The following is a 19,211-nucleotide window of genomic DNA, read 5'->3' as shown; positions in this document are numbered from 1 at the left end:
GGATGAAGCCTGAGAATGTGCATTTCTAGCAAGTTCCCAGGTTATGCCGATGCAGCTGACCAGGGCACACACCTTGAGAAGCCCGGCTCAACACAACAGATCCCACCAACTGAGGAGTCAGCACACAGCCAGACCGTCTGAACCCCTCCAGTCACAGCCCTCACTAAGTCCCCAGCAGCCTTTCCATCCCGAGAGCCCACTTTTCCGGAGGGACCCAATGGGCTTGCAGAAGGGCTGAGCCTTTTCTGTCCACACAGACGCAGGAATACCACGCTCAGAGGGGACGTGGGAGGGCTGGATGGGACGCTGCCTGACACGGGGAGGGGACCTGGTGAACGTCTCCTCACCCTCATTTGCGGCTCTGGGCGGACAGCCCCCTAAAATCACCAGGGTGGGCTGGGGCAGGGTGTGCAGCTACTCGGTACCTCAAGCAAAGTCACAAATGAGGATTCTGCTCTGGAAATAACGCACCCAGCGAAGGGGAGGGCTGGGCTCCCCAGGCCAACACTGACCTCTGACCAAGTGCTCACCCTGAAACTAGGGGGCTGGTGAGGCTAGCGGGGCAGTGTGGGCAGAGCTCCCCTTCCTATGAACCACGCTTTCCCTGCACCCACGGGCCGAAGGGGGGCAACAGAACCCTGGGTTGAGTGACGTCTCAGCGACACCACTGACATCATCAAGCACAGCAGGAAGAAGCCAGACAATGGTAAGGTTTTCCTGAGACCGGGCAAGGGGGCCCGGGTCCCTCCTCACTGTTGCTGGGCGAGAACCAGGAGGAGCGACGCCTAGTACACGTACGCTGAGACAGCACGCCCGCCTTCTGAGAATCTGCCGGCCAAATGACACTCACTGTCTGTGAGCTCTGCAGCCAGGGTCCTGGTGGGGTGGGGGTGAGTGGGGTAGGGTGGAAACAGCTCAGACACAGAAGGGCCCGAATCCGTCCTTTACCGTCCACTGTCTCTGTGCCACCCGGGCGAGCCACTTAACTGCTCGCCACTTCTGATGCCCCGCCTGTAAAATTGGGAACTGCTGCAAGGGCAAAAGAAGATCAGGGGACGCACAGCCGACGACGGCCCAATGCCCCCACTCTTTCTTTCTGCCTGAATTCACTTTCTTTCTTTTTTTTTTTTTTTTAAGCTTTTATTTATTTATTTGTCAGAGAGAGAGAAAGGGAGAACACAAGCAGGGAGAGTGGCTGAGAGAGAGAGAGAGAGAGAGAGAGAGAAGTAGGCTCCCTGCTGAGCAAAGAGCCCGATGCGGGACTTGATCCCAGGACCCTGAGATCATGACCTGAGCTGAACGCAGATGCTTAACTGACTGAGCCATTCAGATGTCCCAGTAACTTTCAAATCTACCGTCAACTTGGTCCCCAAAAGAGCGTAGCCTTCACTCAGGGCCACTGCGTCTGCCCCTCCAGAACACCATCCATTCGAGGACAACCACAGCAAGACATGTCTGCAAGGCTCAAGCAAGTGAGGAAAACACACCCTCCATTTTATGCAAAGCCAGACAAGCTCCAGTAACCTTGATGACCTGAGGCAGACTGGCTCCACAGGGTCGAACTGGAAAGCAGGCTGTGGCACCTCCCAATGGGATGTGGGGAAAAGAGGCCTCAGAGGGACAACGTAACAAGACCTCCCCGACTTGTGTGTCTAAGCCTTCAGCCTTCTTCATTCATATGGGAAACAATGACTGTATCTTAAATGACACTCGGTTGTGGTTCCAACTCAAATGGGTCATCTCCCCGAGAAAGGCTCACAGACAGCGACCTCATTCACGCCTGCCCCAGCTCTGAAGTGCAGCAAGTGGTCCTACCAAAGCTGGACTTTGGGAGTGTGACGATGACTTCATCCCATGGCAGGAAGTGAGGGAGAGTGGAGGGGAGGGGAAGATGAGAATGTATGTGCCTGGCACGCTCATGGTTCTGGACCCATGAATGATGGCCCCGGGTCGGACAGGGATGTGACTTCGTCCCGTTAACCACACTCTGACATCTACTGCTGAGCCACCAACTCTGACGGCAGAAACTCCTGAAGATTCAGAAACTCTAGCGTGGATACTACTTGGCCAACTGGTGATATTATACCTGGCCAGAATGGAGAGCAGATTGCCATGTCCCCCAAGCACTCACCATAATGACTGCTATATCAGGAAACGTGGACATGAAGCACGCAGCATTGTATTTAGCACAGACATTCACAGAGGATAATATTGTCATCTCTACCATCCGTGCTTTCAGACCTCAGGGGCAAGCTCCCCCTTCAGCCACAGTCTTTGAAGGGCCTCTCCCACTCCATTTGATTCCTTCTATATTTATTGAGCACCTGCTATATGCGAGCCCCCATTAGAAAATAAGAATTAAAGTGACTAAGGAATAGTATTATCAGGTAAGGAGAGTATCCTGCAGTCATTAAACACCATCTTTACAGCAAAAAATGTACACTAAAAATACCAAGTAGAAAGTCATACAAAAAATTATATATGACTTATCAGAATTACACTGTAAAAACTGCACCCGGCTTATAGACACTCTTGATTATCTGTGGATGGCAGGATGATAGGTTCCTTCCTTCCTTCTATATGTCTATTGTGCTGCTGTCCTGATATTCTATCATAGATGTGTACTGATTTTATAATTTGAAGACGTAGATCAATTCTAAAAATTGGCAAATACAAAAGCTGGAAGCCAAATCTTATGATGGTATTCAAAATTAATTAGTAATACGCATAAATACATCATAATTAATTATCCCATAGAAGCCAATAAACACACTGGTAAATGAATCCACAACATATGTCTATCTGATATACTGATAAAACTCCTTATGTGCAGTTACATGTTCGTATCCTCTTAATTAATGTTGGAGACCTTAGCAAGGGTTTTTTATGCATTTTAAACTAAAATCCACCAGTGCCTAATATGGAACAGCCAACGTTGACAACCATGCAGGCAAACCTACCATCTAATGGCCCACCTCTAAGCAAATGACACCTTGTCAATGCTTCTGGCCTGACCTCTCTGCTGCAGCCAGATGTGAACACTCAAGAAGCTACTGGGGATCCCCCTGGCACCTCTCAGCCAAGAGGCCCTTCACAGGAGCCAACTGTTCTAACCATTCACTGTTCCCCATCACCTGCCACAGATTTCATGACCAGGTCCTTCTCCTGCACCAATAATGTTTTTTGGGGGGTGTGTGTGCGCATGCGTGCGTGTGTCCCCTACCCTGGTCAGTTTCCTTTTATTACAGCAACACCTTCTTACGGCAGCCGCAGCCCTGGCCTTGCTCCAGTCCTTCCTCCCCATCACAGACGGTGTGCTCTTTTAAACGCACACCCGACCAGGCCTGCCTCCCTCTTAAGAGCCTTCAGGGCCCTGCTGCTGACAGCATGAAAGTCATGCTGTCTAAACAGGGTTCAAGTCTGTCCACTTCTCCGGGTTCTTAAACTTCGACCCTCTGACACCACGCGACCGCTGATGCCTCTCTGCACTTCCCTACTCTGTGTCTTGATTCCTTTGTGCACCCTCATCCACTCATCCCCAGGAAGGGCCTTCACCTCCTAAGCCCCCTGCAGCAACTATGCTACCTCTCTGTGGTTCTGCCATGTCCTCACGGGACCGCAAGCTACTTGGAGATGGAGGCCGTACTGTATCCAATTATACCCCAAAGCAGAGAACTGAGCCTGGTACACGGGATCATCAATCGCTGAAACAAGAGCGTAACATTAAAATGCTAATTACCACCAAAGAAGAATGTACCTTGTAGACAGAGAGCAGCTAATTCCACAGCCGTTTCATAGGGGCATTTCAATCTTGGTGGGAAAAAGAGAGAGAGAGAGGGGAAATTAATTCTGTATATGAACTTTAATACTCGTAAACCATACAAAATATCATTAAAGTCATTTTTCAAAAGGTAGTGATATTTAGATAATGATTTTTCCCAGCGGCTTCTATTTTTGCTGCCCACATTAAACAATGCAAACAAGCTGACTTCCGCTATTTCCAAAGTTGGTCTCACCATCTAGCAAAAGCACCCAACCCTGGTATAGTCTCTATCCACCCTGCGGGCAATTTTACTGGATTTGGCAAGGATGGGGGACGTATGGGAAATGAAATGAACAGCCTTCCCTTGCCTTGTGATTCTGAAACTTACTTGATCTAGTACATGCGCCTTTTCAAGCTGTCTTACGTCTTTCTTGAAACCAGGTCATAATGTTAAAAATAAGCAGACAGACACACTATCTAACATTGCCAGGACAGCTGGGCACACTCAAGCGTTCTCGTAAGTAGAAGGGAGGCAGACCCACGGAGGGGAATTACTACACCTCCAATCACTGATCTCATTCACACTTCAAATTACAAACTGAGTCAGAAAAATAATAATGACATCCATTGGTACAGCACTTCATAGTTCTCAAAGCCTTTCACATGTATGGCCAAATGCGGTCAATGCACAGAGTTTATAAGCCCCAAAGACGGGTGCTCCCAGGGCTCCCCCACCCCCCACTTTAGAGATGAGGAACTGAGTGTTCACGTGTCTTGCTCAAGGCCACCCAACTGGAAGGAGGCAGTGCTAGGGACCAAGGCACCACTGTGTAAATCAGGTAAATCAGGCCAAAGTACACGGAAACTACAAAGTACCATAAAAATGCAAGATGTCGCCATTAATATTTTTCCAAGTGGAAGACAATTACTAAAGATAAGAGGCCTTTCTTAGGAGGAGCACAGTATGCAGAGAGGGAGAGAGATAGAAATACACACACACTCGTAATACACACACCAAAGATTTGTAGTGCATGACTGAAAAAGGCAAATGTATACACTGTACAATCTACTTGTTCCATGGTATATATCGCCATCAAGGTTTCTATAGCGTATGTTCGATGCAGAGCCTGCAAATTCGGACATCACTTTTCCAATTTCCTTCTGAGTGTATTCAAAATCAAGACAGGCTCTTTTGAGCATCAGGGATCCCTTTTAGAGATTCAGTACGGCCTTCATTTTCCGTGGAATAGAATATGGTCAGTATGTATGTAGAGAAGGGACACAACTGTAAGGGCTAGGACATTGGAATTTCCCATCCTTAAAATGAATGCTGCAGGCGAGACCAACCACATGGGTACCAAACCCCCTTGCGCTCACCAATCATTGTCGCCAGAGGCCTGGTATTGAAAAACCATTTTTAAGAGGGGAACAGGAAATGAGGCGAGATGTCGAGACCTCCCATCAGAGTCAGAACATAACCCGCTTCGTTGCTTAAATGCAGATGGTGATGAATGAGACTTCTGACTGCCCAAACGCTTGTAAGTGTATACATACTAATAACGTATCTTGCTTGCAAATACGACCAAAGCCATTATGAATGGGACAGGGATGTGATCAGGGAGAGAATTATTCCCAAATGCACATCACTTAAGATAGTAAATGCTCTTGGAAATGCTTCAAGCCATAGAGTAATCATTTAAAACAAGATGACAATGACAGTGATACAAGTATTAGACTCACTTTACAATGCCTGGTGTACTTTTTTTGAATTTTGAAAAGGGAACAAGGGTAGAAGAGTTAAAACAACAACAACATCAACCGTGATTTAGAAATATACTACGATCTATCCTGCATGAAGAGGGAGAACAAAAACATACTTACTTTCCTGAAAGAATGTCATGCCTGAGTTGTAAAACAAACAGGTACCTGATAAACATACACAAAAGTCAACAGAGGGTCCCTCTTTCCCAGCCGTTTCCAATCCCCAACTGCCCATCACAGATACCACCCCCGGCACAGCCCACAATTCCGCATTGTAAAAAGGAGTCCAAATCAAATGAGAACTTTTGGTGGAAGCATCTCCTCTTGAGTCTCCAGGTAAGGCCTCCCAGAACCTAGCTAGGCAGGTGAGCGCATGTATAGGATTTGCAAGATACTCAGAGGATGGAACATGGAACACAGCACAGTCCAGTGACGGCCTGGGCAGCCCCGGCGGTGCTCGAGAAGAGGAGAGCTCACACACAGGCATGCGGCGTGTCCAATCAGACAGACAGGGCGGAGTTCCCGGCCGTGGCCCTCAGCCAGTCCCACCAGCACATTCTGGAAAGGGTGCAGCTGCTTGTATCAGAAAGTTTACAGCTGCCAGTAGTTAGCAACTGCTTGAGGCTTTTTTCCTGATGCAGGTTAACTGCAGACTCTGTCTTTCAAAAATAATCTCGTGTACACACACACACACCCACACACACACACACACACACCCCAAAAATCCCGGATCTGGGCTGCAGGGGGTTATGGGGTAATGAGAAATGGGGAGAGGAAAGCAGCAAATAACACAAGTGGAGTTCACCTAAGTAAAAAAAAAAAAAAAAAAAATTAAGTGTCTTGGCTTAACTAAGTGGGTTTTTTTTTAAACCAGCAGGATGTGGGCATCAGAACCACTTATAGTGCTTTGTAAAAGCCAAAGCTACCCACGATCCGCCCCATACCTATGGAATCAGTCTTACATGCAAGAGTGGTCCCCAGGAATCTGATTTGTTCAAAAGCATCCTAGGTGTTTCTGATTCACACAACCCTGGTTAAGAATCACCGGCTTTGATGATGGCCAGCATGTTCCTGAAGAGGAACTCGAGAATAATTTGTTTGAACTTGGAAAACAATGCAGACGGTCACTCTCTGTTGGAATGGATCTAGGAGCATGTGGGTGACCCAGAAATCAAAGGATGGGGGAGCTGAAGGTTCTAGTACATTCCAGAATGTTTCTGCTTCCGACAGCTGCTTTGCCACCACTGAGCTGAGTACTTACATCAAAGAGAACACAGGGCTGACATGGCCAGAACTTCCAATTTCTACAGGAAAACCTAGCTACGGAAGGCCAGTAGGCCTCTCCAGGGTGGAGAATGAGGACAAGCAGTCTTTAAAAGTATTCCTTGGGGGGGGTCATCTTCAGGCTAATGGCCACCACCATGAGCTGACATGTCACCGCTACGTCAATCACACAAATGACAAAGAGGGACATCTAAAGCAGCGGAAGGCTGGGTAGAGAGTCTCGCTGCCAGAAGGGTAAGTGGAGGGAAATTCTGTACTTAAAATGTTTTTAAAGTCTCTTTTGCTTCAACACTGTTTCTGAAGTCTAAGAGACAGGCATAGGCGGGCACAGCTCAAAAGAAATCCAGCGGGGCTGAAAGATAACATGAAGGGGATCCAACAACTTTGATATTGGAGCAATCGAGGGAACACTGTGCAGCCCCTTAAAAAAATAAGATGGCAATCTGGGACTAAGAAATGCTCTTCCAACACCTGGTTTTCCCTTGGTAAGGCTACCAAAAGGGAAGCCTTTTTGTACCTAGACGAAAATAAAGTGCCCTTGAACGACTCACCAGTTTACGCACAGCCCAACAAAACAGAAACATGGTAAGAAAATAAAATCTTTAAATTCTGATTTGTTAAGAAAAAGTTCAAATTAAGCAAAGGGCAGATTTTCCACAGATGACAGAGACAAGCACAGGAAGAGTACAAACAACTCTTGCTCAGAACTGAAAGCCAGCAGACAGAAGAGGAGGCAGATCCACAACACAGGGAGCCCGTAAGTTGCAAGGCAAGCGCTACGGGAAAGAGGGAAACCTTGTCCTGCATGTTGTCCTACCTTGTAAACTCTTCACGAAGGTTGTTTGGTTCCGAAGAGTAATATTTAACTCGAAAGTGCAAAGCATAAGAAGGTCCAACTGAACACACGGAGATGGAAGGTTGAAGATGTTGTCCCCCAGTTTTGAAGATCAGAGAATGGACAAAAGGAAAAACACGTTAAATCTAGTCATACACTCACACTTACACCGGGGAGGACGCAATAGGGCACGGAATGCTAGTGAGTTCTTTTCAATCCTCTAGTCTGGAAAACTAAAATGTGCTTTCGCGTTGACAAGGACGGCGCAGCTAGTAACTCCTTCTGGAATAAAACCCTAACCGTCTAGATGAATTACTAAGTGCTGACATTTTACTTTCCCCCAATTGCCAAGATATTCCAAACGGATACTAGCTTCTTACAAAGTACGAAGTGGGCTAAAGGAAAGGGACACATATACATCAAGGGTTCTGTAACCTAAAAATACAGTGAGGACACCGGAAAGTACTACATGTTTTAAAATGACCCACGCATACACAACCCTGAAGACAAGGGCTTGCCACACCTGTTAAATCGGAGCTGGACCAGACTGTCAGAATGCCAGCATTCCCATCCTCTGAGTCCACTTTTATCACTCGTTAGCAAATGAATGTAATAGGCATAAAGTCATGCTTCTGAAGAGCATATTAATCAGTTCTCATTGGCAAGGGTGCCTGATTTCAAAGGAGAGTGTAGTCTGTTTTTTAATATCTACCAAAAACCCTTATCCAAATTTTAAACTCTAACATTTGGCCAGCCTTAAGAAATGAGAAATCATCCACTTAAAACAGAATCTATTTTAAAACGTTCCCAAGTCCTGAGGAAAACACAATACCTCAAAACATTGGCAAAGGAGTTTTACTCTAAATTCTGCTTACTTACTTTTCATCTGCTTTTTTATGGGTTTGGAATGATCCAGCCAGTGCTGAAAGAGAGAAAAGGTTTCTTTAGGAACAGTTCATCAGCTGGACAACACAGCCCGCATTTACCCTCCTCTGCCAACTTCAGTCATTCTACCCATGAAACCAGGGATCAGACCAGATCAGGGTTCTCAGCCTGGGGATCAGCAAGCTGTGTGGGATGGTATTAAAAGAAAAAAAAAAAAATCCATGCTTAGGTACAATACATTTTTTCAAGCGAGCGCTAACTTTTCAAAGAGGCGCCTAAAAGAACTTTAAACCTTTTAACTAATTGATCCGTGGAGGCCCTTTCTGGTCAGTGGAGTGTCGACCGGCTTTTCCTTCTAAATTTCTCAAGATATACTCCATTTTCTCCCAAGTCACCATCAGCCTAGGAAAGACTACCAGCCACACTGCCGGGAGCCTCTGACCACACTTGGGTCTTGAAGCTCTGTCAGTGTAAATGTTAAAATTAGAAAACCCAAATTCATGACCCCTTTATTCTTTTGCCTGGAAAAGGACCCCCAAGGAAGCTGGGAAGACAGGCAGAGATTTATTTGCTGGAGATAATTTTGCTCTGGTCAACGAGGACATTTCAACTTCCCGTCATTTTCATCAGAAAGAACACTTGTGTCCCAGCCACCCCTGCAAGTCATAAAACCATTTCCCTCGTATGCAAATTCCTCTATCATGTCTAAGTGGTTGATACTACACTGTCCTGAGGAGCCTCAGCAGCTTAACTCCCAGGGAAAACAGTACTTAGTTAGGACCCTTACTCTGGAAGCCCCTCCAAGCGATCCCAAGCCCTGGAGGGCAGGGACGGTGTGCTTTTAATCCTTCTTCTCCTGTCTCCTGCCAGGCACAGGCCCCTATTAGATTCTTGAGAAATAAATACAAGATTAATTTTTTTTTTTTTTTTTTTTTTTTTTTGGTAAAGGAGGCAAAGAGGAACTGGCCACACACTGAAACGTGCCCGTGAGGGTAATCTGGAATGACCCAGCCAGAGGCGGGGGGTCTCTCCCCGGCTGCTGGGAACCAGAGGCAGGTTAGGGGCTGTAGACCGGTGTCAGGAGCAATCTCAGCTCCGCACATTCTAACCACGAGGAAGGATGGGACTGAGGGAGTGCGGCGTACTCTACCCCTCACCATGGAGCTCATTAAGACTGTGTGGGAGGAGGGGAACGAGGAAACACTAGAGCAAATAACAGATGACTTAGAACACAATCAGCTGTGAGCAGTGCGAGGGGAGGGCGTGGGTTTCTGCCATCCCCACCCTCCGGCTCAGCAACCACGTGATGAGGGAAGATCCGCGCGGCAGGAAGCGGCAAGCGCAGGCTGCTTGCTCTCCTGTTAATAGCCATGAGTTGGAAATGACCTAAATGTCTATCGACAAAGGATCCAAAAAAAATGGCTTGTCCTTGTGGTGAAACACTATTCAGTCTTTCAAACGGATGTGGGCCTCTTTATCCACGTGGCAAGAGACCCACAGCTCAACACCTGATGAAAAGGAAAAAAAAAAACCCAGGATCCCGTTGATATAAAATTATTATTTTCTATCAAGATATGTCCAGAAGGATTTATAGACGTGGATGTGGGGCTGTGGGTGCGGTTTACTTTTTTTCTTTTCTGCACAATTTTTTACTTTTAATGAGAACACGATCTTCAAGGCGTGAGCCAGACTGTCACTCTCATTGTTCATTCCATGGTTTGCTTAGCAGGCAGGTTTTGAAGATCAGTTTGCCCCGTCAGAATGCCGTGTCACTGCTGCCCTCAACCAAGCAGAAAACCTCGGACCTTAGCCTCTGGGAGGAGGACAAATCCAGACCTGATAAACGTCTATTTACTTTCCTGCCAAAGTGTCACACCAATGGCGATGACTAAACTCCTTCCCCTCACTTTGAAATGAATGTACTATTACCATGCAAAGGAAGTTCTCCCCACAACCAGCCTTCTAATCTTAGACCCAGAGGCTCAGAGCTTCAAGGGGTTTGTCCCATTTCTTCCCTTTGAGTCCCCTTCTATCTGGAATAGAACCCGTTTAGCCCCCTGTTCCCTCCCTCTGCGGTCAAACTATGATCTCGATCCAAGTCGGACCTGTGTTGTTCCCGTGGCGATGGATTTCAACCCTGGTTGTGCATTGCAGTCCCGACTACCCAAGTCCCACCCAAGATGCATTAAACAGAGTCTCAGAGCATTACTATTTTTTAAAGGCTCCCATGTGCCCATTAAATATTTAGTGCTGAAGTCTTCCCACATCCTCCTCTGACCCAGGAACATAGCCTACCGATCTTGGGGATCTTGACACATCCACAACCTCTTCTGAAAATCGTGGTCTATGCTTTGTGAAATCTCAAGCAATTTCGGGGTTTGTTGGCCAGATGTCTGTGGTTGGTGTTAACTGACAGTTCACGGCTAGTGCTCCTCCTGGACAGCAGCCTACTTCTTCCTCTGGCCATGGTGGGTAAGGAGCTCCCTGATCCGTGTGGGGCGGCTGGCCTCCATCCTTCCTGCCCAGCCACGGGGCCCTGCCCGAAGCAGGACATACCAGAATGGAGACCTGTGAGAAGTCTTTGGCCCACTAAATTGGGAAAGTCATCAGAAACAGTTTCATTTTAAAAGCTCCTTGGCCCTATCGGGAGGATTCAGATCAGGTTTGCTTGCCTGCATCAGAAGCAATAAGAAATCCAGCCATAATCCTAGAATAAGAGATGATAAAACCTATCTTGTATCCAACCAGTTCAAAATGACCTGACTTTCTACTTAGCTACAAGGAGGTGACCAGACTCTGATTACTTGTGTTCTATCCCAGAAGACCACCTCATGATGAACACCCGGGCACTATGGCCCATCGTGGCCTTTGGTAAATCATATCCTTGCACTGTCCTTGCACAGAGGCCTGCATTGAGCCGCAGTGGGACCAGTCTCAGATGTTCAGCTAAAGATAGCCACACCGCCTGTCGGCAAAGGCCAAGGCGAATGGCTCCAGCCCTCTTAAGAGACCATGAAACCAGTCACTGGGGATAGAAGAGGGCATTTCTAAGTTCATAGGGCATGACATTTAACTCAAACCCTCTAACAGGTGTTAGAAAGGTGGTTTCTGATCTGAACATCTCATCCAAGTCAATCTGGCAAAACCCTTTCCGTAAATCAAGATGGCAAAGCCCATCTGTCCTGACAGTACATCAATTCTAGAACCATGACGTGGAGAAGGCTGGTTGTAGAACTGAGCTGTCCGAAATCTGCACAGAGGCCCTTGAACTGTGATGGCCAGGAGAAGCTCAGGGGGCCGAAAAGGTCTAAAACCCGCCTGAACACCCCCTGAGGCCTCGCCATCACGTGTGAGTGCCGCGGCTCATCGCTGGCTGCCCAGGACCTGTAGAGTTTCTTCGCTTACAGAGGGTGTCTAGTTCGCGTTTAAATCGGAGCTGGAAGGAATGTGGAGAGATAATCACATCCAAGGGATGAAAAGAGAAAGAAGGGAAAGGACACTTTTGGCGCTTACTGTGTGTGATGGGATTTATAATAAGAAATATATATTTGGTCTTGGTTTCTGGCACAGAGCTCTTAAAACCCTTGGAATTTTCTACACTGTAAGAGCAATAAAGGTGTCCTGACAGTCGTAACAAAGCCCTTTCAACCCCACCTGAGTTTATGTCAATTGAGGCGACTTTCAGAAAGCACCTGAGGATAGGGGCTCGTAGCCAGGGGAACTAACCTGTGACTAAGCTTACTTCTGACCCCTGGGGACCGGGAGGAGGAAGAGTGGGGGCCGGGAGATTGAATCACTCACCAATGCCAATGAGTTAATCAATCCCGCCCTTGTAGCAAAGCCTCCACAAAAACTTAAAAGGCGATGTGGTGAGCTTCCGGTCTGGTGAACACACAGAGATCTGGAGAGAGTGCCTTCCCCACCCACGGAGGGATCGCTCCTTCTCATCCACAGGAAGCCCCATAACCTCACATCTACCAGCTATGCGAGATTTCCTTAGGGACTCATCTAAATCAACTTTAGAGACCCCTCTATCAATAGCTTTCCAGCTAGCATCAATATTTGCACGTGGGCAGGAAAACCCTCGCTCTGCCAGCCTTCAGACTCAGGCTGCCGGGAGGCCGGTGGCATTTCTTGAGCTGTTTCCCACTCCTCTGGACTAAAATAGAAGGAGGCAGAAGATGAGAGTTCGAGTCCCAGCTCTGCCGCCCACTCAGTGTGTGGCCATGGGCAGGCCCCGTGGGACTGTTTCCTCACCTGGGCACTGAGCTGTGCTCGAACACGAGGTCTGAAGAATTGGCTCAGTGGCCATGGAAACTGTGACGAGCCACCGAAGCGGAAGGCTTGCCTGTCCCTCACAGCAATAGCATCCCGACAACACCTCCTTCCAGGCGCACCTGAGACAGCTGGAAGGCTCAGCAGTGTCCGCATAAGGGGCACGTGTGACGGCCCTCCAAGCGATCGTTAGAGCAAAGCTGCAAACATCCCTTCAACGCTGACCCTCTCGGCAGCCACCAAATCTGTGTCAACCTCACCTCGCAGCCCTGGGCCTCTTATTACCCATCCGCCCAATTCTAGGCTGCAAAAACCAGAGGAAAACATCCCACGAGTCTAGAGACAAAGGTCCAAATCACCTGTTCTGGGTCCCTTGCTGCAAAGCATGCCACCAATAAAATGTCCCTTTTTCGCGTTGGGAGGGGCTTACAATGGCCACACTGGCCATCTAGAGTGCTCTACCTGCATGACCCGAAGGAGGCTCCTGCTTGGTGGGGCTATTATTACCAGTGCCACAAATCCCTGTACCCCTCTTCCCTCTGATGTCTCGCTCAGCTCATCACGGATATTCAGGCGGTCTTCCTCCGGGCTCCCAGAGTGAAAACACACACCCCTGTATTCCACTGGTGGGTAGTGCATCTCCCCCACCAGAATGCGGCAGGCCCAAACAGGGTCCTGATTACTTCTGTGCCACAAAGACAGACAGCGAAGAAGCTCCAAGGCAAAGTCTGCTGAATGGCCACTGCCTAACCGTTTCCTTCGTGCGGGCGCACGCACATGGATGTGTGTGGCTGAGATGCTACCGTGTATAATGGAACCAGTAGAGCCCACTGGAAAGGGCTGGCCTTTGGAATGAAACCAGGTTTTGCATCCTGCCTCTGTCCCTCACTTTGACCTTTACAAGGTTCCTAGTGAGCCTCAGCTTCATCGTCTATAAAATGGGTCTGCTCTATAGCTAGTTTTCCAGATGATGAAGTTTAAAGAATTATTTGCAATGCCTTTAGGTTGATGCCTGGCTCAGAGCTCACCAGAGTGGGAACTCAGGAAACAGCAGCTATCTGATCAGTCTGTAAGAAAGCTGGGTGGGTGGAGGCCAGAGCCTCCTCCCGCAGAAGAAAGCTCTCCTCTATAAAAATAGAGCCCTTACCCCTGCTTTGAGCTGTGCAAAGGTGAGATCTACAGAATGGGCTGCCGCCTGCCTTGATACGGAAAAGGAAAACAGGAGGCCCCAGCCTCAACTGCTAAAAATAGGCAATGCCAACAGACTTTGACCTTGCTTCAGGGCTGGGCAGCACACTCTGGTAACCAGGCTTGGCTCTTTGCAGGGAGCTGGGGACAGACGCTGGGTATGCAGTGAGCTGTGCCAAATCCCGCCACTGCCAGCCCTCTGGGATCTGCATGCAGGGGTGGGGTGGGGATGCCATTTCTCATGGGAGCCCCTCAAGGCCATAAGCTAAATGGCCAAGCAGACTGTTCCCTGCCTGGCCCCCATCTATTACACCGGCCATCAATTGCTTCATATGTCCCAGGCGCCCGCAAAATAAATGACTTCGGAACAGTCCCAGAGGGATCACCTAAATCGCTAATGTTTCTCCCATAGGCAAGGTGGCCTTGCAGGTCCTAGCTAGCCTAAGTGCGTCACCTCCGGTGGTGACTTCCGGTCCTCCTTCAGCTTGCCTCGTTAGAACGGAGACCCACAGCTATGTTAGACTTCAAAAGCCTTCCTCCTAACTCATGAGCCCCTCAACGTCCCTGCCCCTACGACACACTCATTACTGCCTCTACTTGACGGTTAGGAAAACAGGCTCGCAAGTCTAGTGTACTGAGAAGAGCACTTAGCCATGAGATCGTAAAACCTGGGTTTGAGTCTGAGCTGTGCTACTCAACCGAGGGCCCTGCCGGAGCCTGAGGCTTTCATTTCACCATCAAGAAGACAGAAACAATCGACAAATGGCTGCGAAGGTCCCTTCTGGGGCTGAAGACTGAGGCTATGGGTGGTATGCCTGGTCAACAAGAGTCACGAGGGAGAAACAGTCTTAAGTGTCAGGACTGAAGCAGAAAGGTTTGTTTATATACACAGATAACGAGCCCCAGGCCAGAGGAGCCAACTGCTACAGAAGGCAAAACAGCTCAAAGGTTTCCAGAGAGCAGGAGAAGCCCGGGACGTCCGGACATGCTGCATGAAGGAAGAGCTGTCATTTGAGACGGTCTTGAAGGACAGCCAGAAGGTTACACGGGGTGAGAAAGGGCATGCGAGGAGGGGAACCCACGAGCACAGGGATACAGAGGAGTGCAGGCCTCACCAGAACCGAGCCTGTCAGGAGCCCAGCCTGGAAGTCAGACTAATGAGAAGGGATCTACTGCACATCCTTGGACCCTCAAAGTCAGGGAGATGAGGACCCTGCACTTGCTTTGTGGGGGAAGAAAAGCATGTCGCGCTCAGAGCTGGAAGCTGGAAAGACATGAGAGCCTGTAGAGTCTGAGCGTCTGCAGGTATCTGGCCTTGGAAGGACGCCTGGATCCTGCCGAGCCTGAGCTAGGGCGCTGGCCGACGGGAACGCCTGGCAGCCCAGTGAGCAGAGGCACAGGGCTCGATCTTTCGTAACAGAGTCCCATCCTTGGCTTTCTGGGAATCCGAGTGGCTGAAGAGGGGCCACCTAGAGAGGAGGACACGGCACCAGGACAGCAGGAACATGGCTCTAATGGCAGAAACGAGGACACGAGAAGCCATGTTGGGCAGACACACCTGCCACCCCTTTAGAACACGAGAACTGGAGGAGCTCTCAGGAACAGGTCTGGGAACCCCATTTACAGATGAAAAAAAACTGAGGACAAGGGAGAAAATGTGGCTCATCGAAAGCCCCCAGTTGAGTCACAGCAGAGCCAGGAACAAGGTCTAGGTCAGACTCACAGTCCAATCTTCTGAAGCCCAAAATACCACATGCATGAAGACACACAGAAGGCAGAACACAGAAGCGTTTCCGGGAAGTGGAGAGCTGACGGGTGTCAGACGATGGGAGAGCTGGAGGCACCGGAGACATTGAGAAGCACTCGAAGTGTGGCACTCGGGAAGCAACTGGAAATGGAACTGCGATGCCGGTCTAGGGGGTAACTACTAGAGGAACACGCACGTTTCCGTAAAACCAAACAGTAAAAAGGAGAGGCAGAGAGAAAGAGAAACTCTGAGGTGCAGGGTAAGAAAACGCAGAGGGTTTTACCTAAATGACTTCAGTCTTCTCAGCAAGAAGCGAGCCCAAGTGCACGAACAGAGTCGCTGCAGGAAGAACTGGACTGCAGGGCTGTGCTCAGGATTCCGAAGGGGAACCAGGGAAACCGAGTCCAAGAGGGGCTAACAAAGCTCCAGGAGTAGCTCAGAGGCTTTGACTTTGCTGCATCTGTGATCTGTGACCTGTGCTGGTGCCAGAAGGCACAGCCCGTGACTCTCCAGCAACGCCTGCCAGCCTGGGAGAGGTAGCAGAGGAGACAGATGGGCCTGTGTGTGGAGAGGAGGCTAACGGGACAGTGACGGGGGCAGGAGCATCAAAAGGCAAGTGAGGACATAGGAGGCGAGACGGCTGAGGCTCCACCAGACCAAGAGAGGGGAGAACGAGGCAGGAGGTGATCGTTAAGGTCCAAGGCCAGGTGCAGAGGAACTGGAAAGATGGAACCAAGGAAGTTATCATGGAATGGGATAGAATGCCAGCTCTTGGAGCGATCGGGTGGTGATGGACCCAAGTGAATGTGGGCGAGGTTTGCCCAAGTGAAGTTTCAGTGCGAGGAAACACTGTCCAGGGTATTTAGAAGGATGGGCAACTTGAATTCCCAGGTTGCCCAGTGAAAAAGAAAGGCTGAGACCACCTGGGAGGTCAGAAGGCAGGGCACGCATGGCCCAACCTGGAAGATAGCAGAACTGGGCAGGAGGCAGAAAGAGGAAGGCTGGTGTGCCCCTGAGCAGGGTCCCACTGGGCGGGGATGAATCTCCAGTTGGGACATGGAGAAGGAATCCGGACCACTAACTCAAGGTGGCAGCTGGAATGCTTGAGGCAACAGTCACGGAGGTAAGGGGATGGGCTGTCAGCAGATAAGAAGTCCTGAGAGGCGTCTGGTGGGAAGAGAGCGGGCGTCTGCCCAATAGGTATGCAGCCCGGAGGATGAACAAAGTCTGGCCTCCGTGGCATCGTCTTGGGACTCCGCATCACACAGACATTCTCAGGTGGACCCAACTTCTAGGCAGCAATTTTGAGAATCTCAGCCTTAACTGTCCCATATGACCCACCAGGGAGTATCTGAGGAAGTGTCTTTAGGGAGAAAGGCTTAGCCACAGATGCTCAGACATCTCCTATCAGGGAACCCACCCTTTCCTACAGTCTAAAACAGCACCACCCCTTACTCAGTCTGTCTCTCCCCTTACTCTGCTTTATTTTTCTGAACACTTACCACCATCTGTCATATACATGCTCACTGCTTTATCTACGGTACTTAAAATAGGGCTCAGTGCATAACTGATACTCAGTAAATTTTCTTATTAACGTATAATGTATTATTTGCTTCAGGGGTACAGGTCTGTGATTCATCAGTCTCGCACACTTCACAGCACTCACCGTAGCACATACCCTCCCCAATGTCCATCACGCAGCCACCCCATCCCTCCCCCCGCTCCCCTCCAGCAACCCCCAGTTTGTTTCCTGAGATTAAGAATCTCTTGTGGTTTGTCTCCCTTCCGATCCCACCTTGTTTCATTTTTTCCCTCCCTACCCCCCCGACAACCTCCTGCCCTGCCTCTCAAATACTCCTCATAATATTTTTTTTTTTTTACTCAATTAACATACAGGGTGGTAATACTTTCGGGCAGACAGTATAACGATTCAACAATTCCATACGTTTCTCAGTGCTAACCAAGATACATACAGTCTTAATCCCTTTTATTTTACCCATCCCCCCACCCACCTCAAAAAACACGTTTTGATTGTGAAATAAATTGCCTTTGAAACCCAATGTTAGATTTCATGGGGGCAGGAGACTCTGAAGTCATTCATGCTTTTGAAAAGAGCAGAGCTGAGCCCCATCAGGTTCACTCCCTCTGGCACCCCCGCCGTGGACGGTTCTGTCTCAGGCAAAGCAAGGGAAGTCCTTCTGACCTAACACAACCTCCTGGAGCCTGCAAGCTCGTTCTCAGGCAGTGCCAAGACCTGCCCCGAGCGGGCGTCTGCACCCACTATGCCCAGCTGGGATCACATTCAGTGTGTCCACGGCACCCGCGCCCGGCACCTGCGCCCTCCACCCGGCAAGAGGCCACAGATGACGCTGCCATCTCTGTGCTGGTTAAAAATAAAACATCACTAATAGAATTCCTAGGTATGTCATCCACTTTCTACCAACTCCAGAGATTTGCCCAAGTCGCATCCCTATGCTTGGAAATGTTTCCCGAATGCATTCCCTGCACAACAGGAATGCTTCTTTCTCTCTTCCTCTCCTGGTTATTGGCCATCCCAAGGCAGCACGTGGAGGAGTGGCATGGGGTGCCATCACCGCCACCCCAATGCTCGCTACGGCAGCAAGGTCATGGTTTAACTCCTATGTTTCCCTCTACCAGTCTCCAGCAACTTTGGATCTGCAATTAGCATGGAAAGTCAACCTGTTCCGAAATGGATCAAAAGAGTACTTACAGTAACCTGGGAAGAGTCGAGGAACTGGAGGCCGAAGTAATCTGTTTCCACGAGGTCCAAGTGGTACACGATCTGATCGAACAGATCCTGGCCTTTGGCATGTTTCTGGAAGACAATCGGGTAGATGAAAATTGGGGATGTGACTGCTGGATAAGAACAAAACGTTTTAAAAAGAAACAAACCCCCAAACCACTTTTGTCTCTACACTGCATACATGTATACGTCCCAGTATACATACTTTTTAAAAAATTTAATTATTTTGGGGGGCACCCGGGTGGCTCAGTCAGTTAAGCATCCACCTTCAGCTCAGGTCACAATCCCAGAGTCCTGGGTTCGAGGTCCTGAATCGGGCTCCCTGCTCAGCGGGAGAGTCTGTTTCTCCCTCTGCTTCTGCTTGTTCTCTCTCTCACTGTCTCTCTCTCTGTCTCACTTTCTCGCTGACTCAAATAAAATCTTTTAAGGAAATTTAATTATTTTTATTATAATAAAGACTCATCATTAAATCTAATCACTCATTATGAAAACGAAACAAAACACCAAAAAACAACTTCACAGGATGAATAGCGAACCAACATCTTATTATAAAAACTTGTAAACAGAGGGAAGAGATGAGGCCCTGATCTGGCCGTTAGCTGCAGCACTGGGTCATCAAAGAGCAATTGATGGGACATTCAAACATCAAATCCAAACGGATCAAAGACCTAAACGCAAGAGCTAAAAATATAAAATTCTCAAAACAGAG

General features: G+C 48.8%; 1 protein-coding gene across 6 annotated transcripts in view; it reads right to left on the bottom strand.

Annotated features, from left to right (window-relative positions):
* The window catches only part of EPB41L4B (erythrocyte membrane protein band 4.1 like 4B), a 123,650-nt gene that overhangs the window by 69,217 nt on the left and 35,222 nt on the right, over nucleotides 1-19,211 (bottom strand). For all 6 annotated transcript variants that reach the window (XM_059411113.1, XM_059411116.1, XM_059411114.1 and 3 more), the window contains exons 2-6: nucleotides 18,470-18,574; nucleotides 8,523-8,565; nucleotides 7,626-7,704; nucleotides 5,645-5,689; nucleotides 3,758-3,810 (exon numbers count right to left, since the gene is read on the bottom strand). In XM_059411113.1, coding sequence (XP_059267096.1) covers nucleotides 3,758-3,810; nucleotides 5,645-5,689; nucleotides 7,626-7,704; nucleotides 8,523-8,565; nucleotides 18,470-18,574 — 325 coding nt within the window. The remainder of the gene's footprint in view (nucleotides 1-3,757; nucleotides 3,811-5,644; nucleotides 5,690-7,625; nucleotides 7,705-8,522; nucleotides 8,566-18,469; nucleotides 18,575-19,211) is intronic.

The sequence above is a fragment of the Mustela nigripes genome, chromosome 9, assembly GCF_022355385.1.
Source record: "Mustela nigripes isolate SB6536 chromosome 9, MUSNIG.SB6536, whole genome shotgun sequence".
Classification (NCBI taxonomy): Eukaryota; Metazoa; Chordata; class Mammalia; order Carnivora; family Mustelidae; genus Mustela; species Mustela nigripes.
This window is presented reverse-complemented; position numbering and strand designations above follow the sequence as displayed.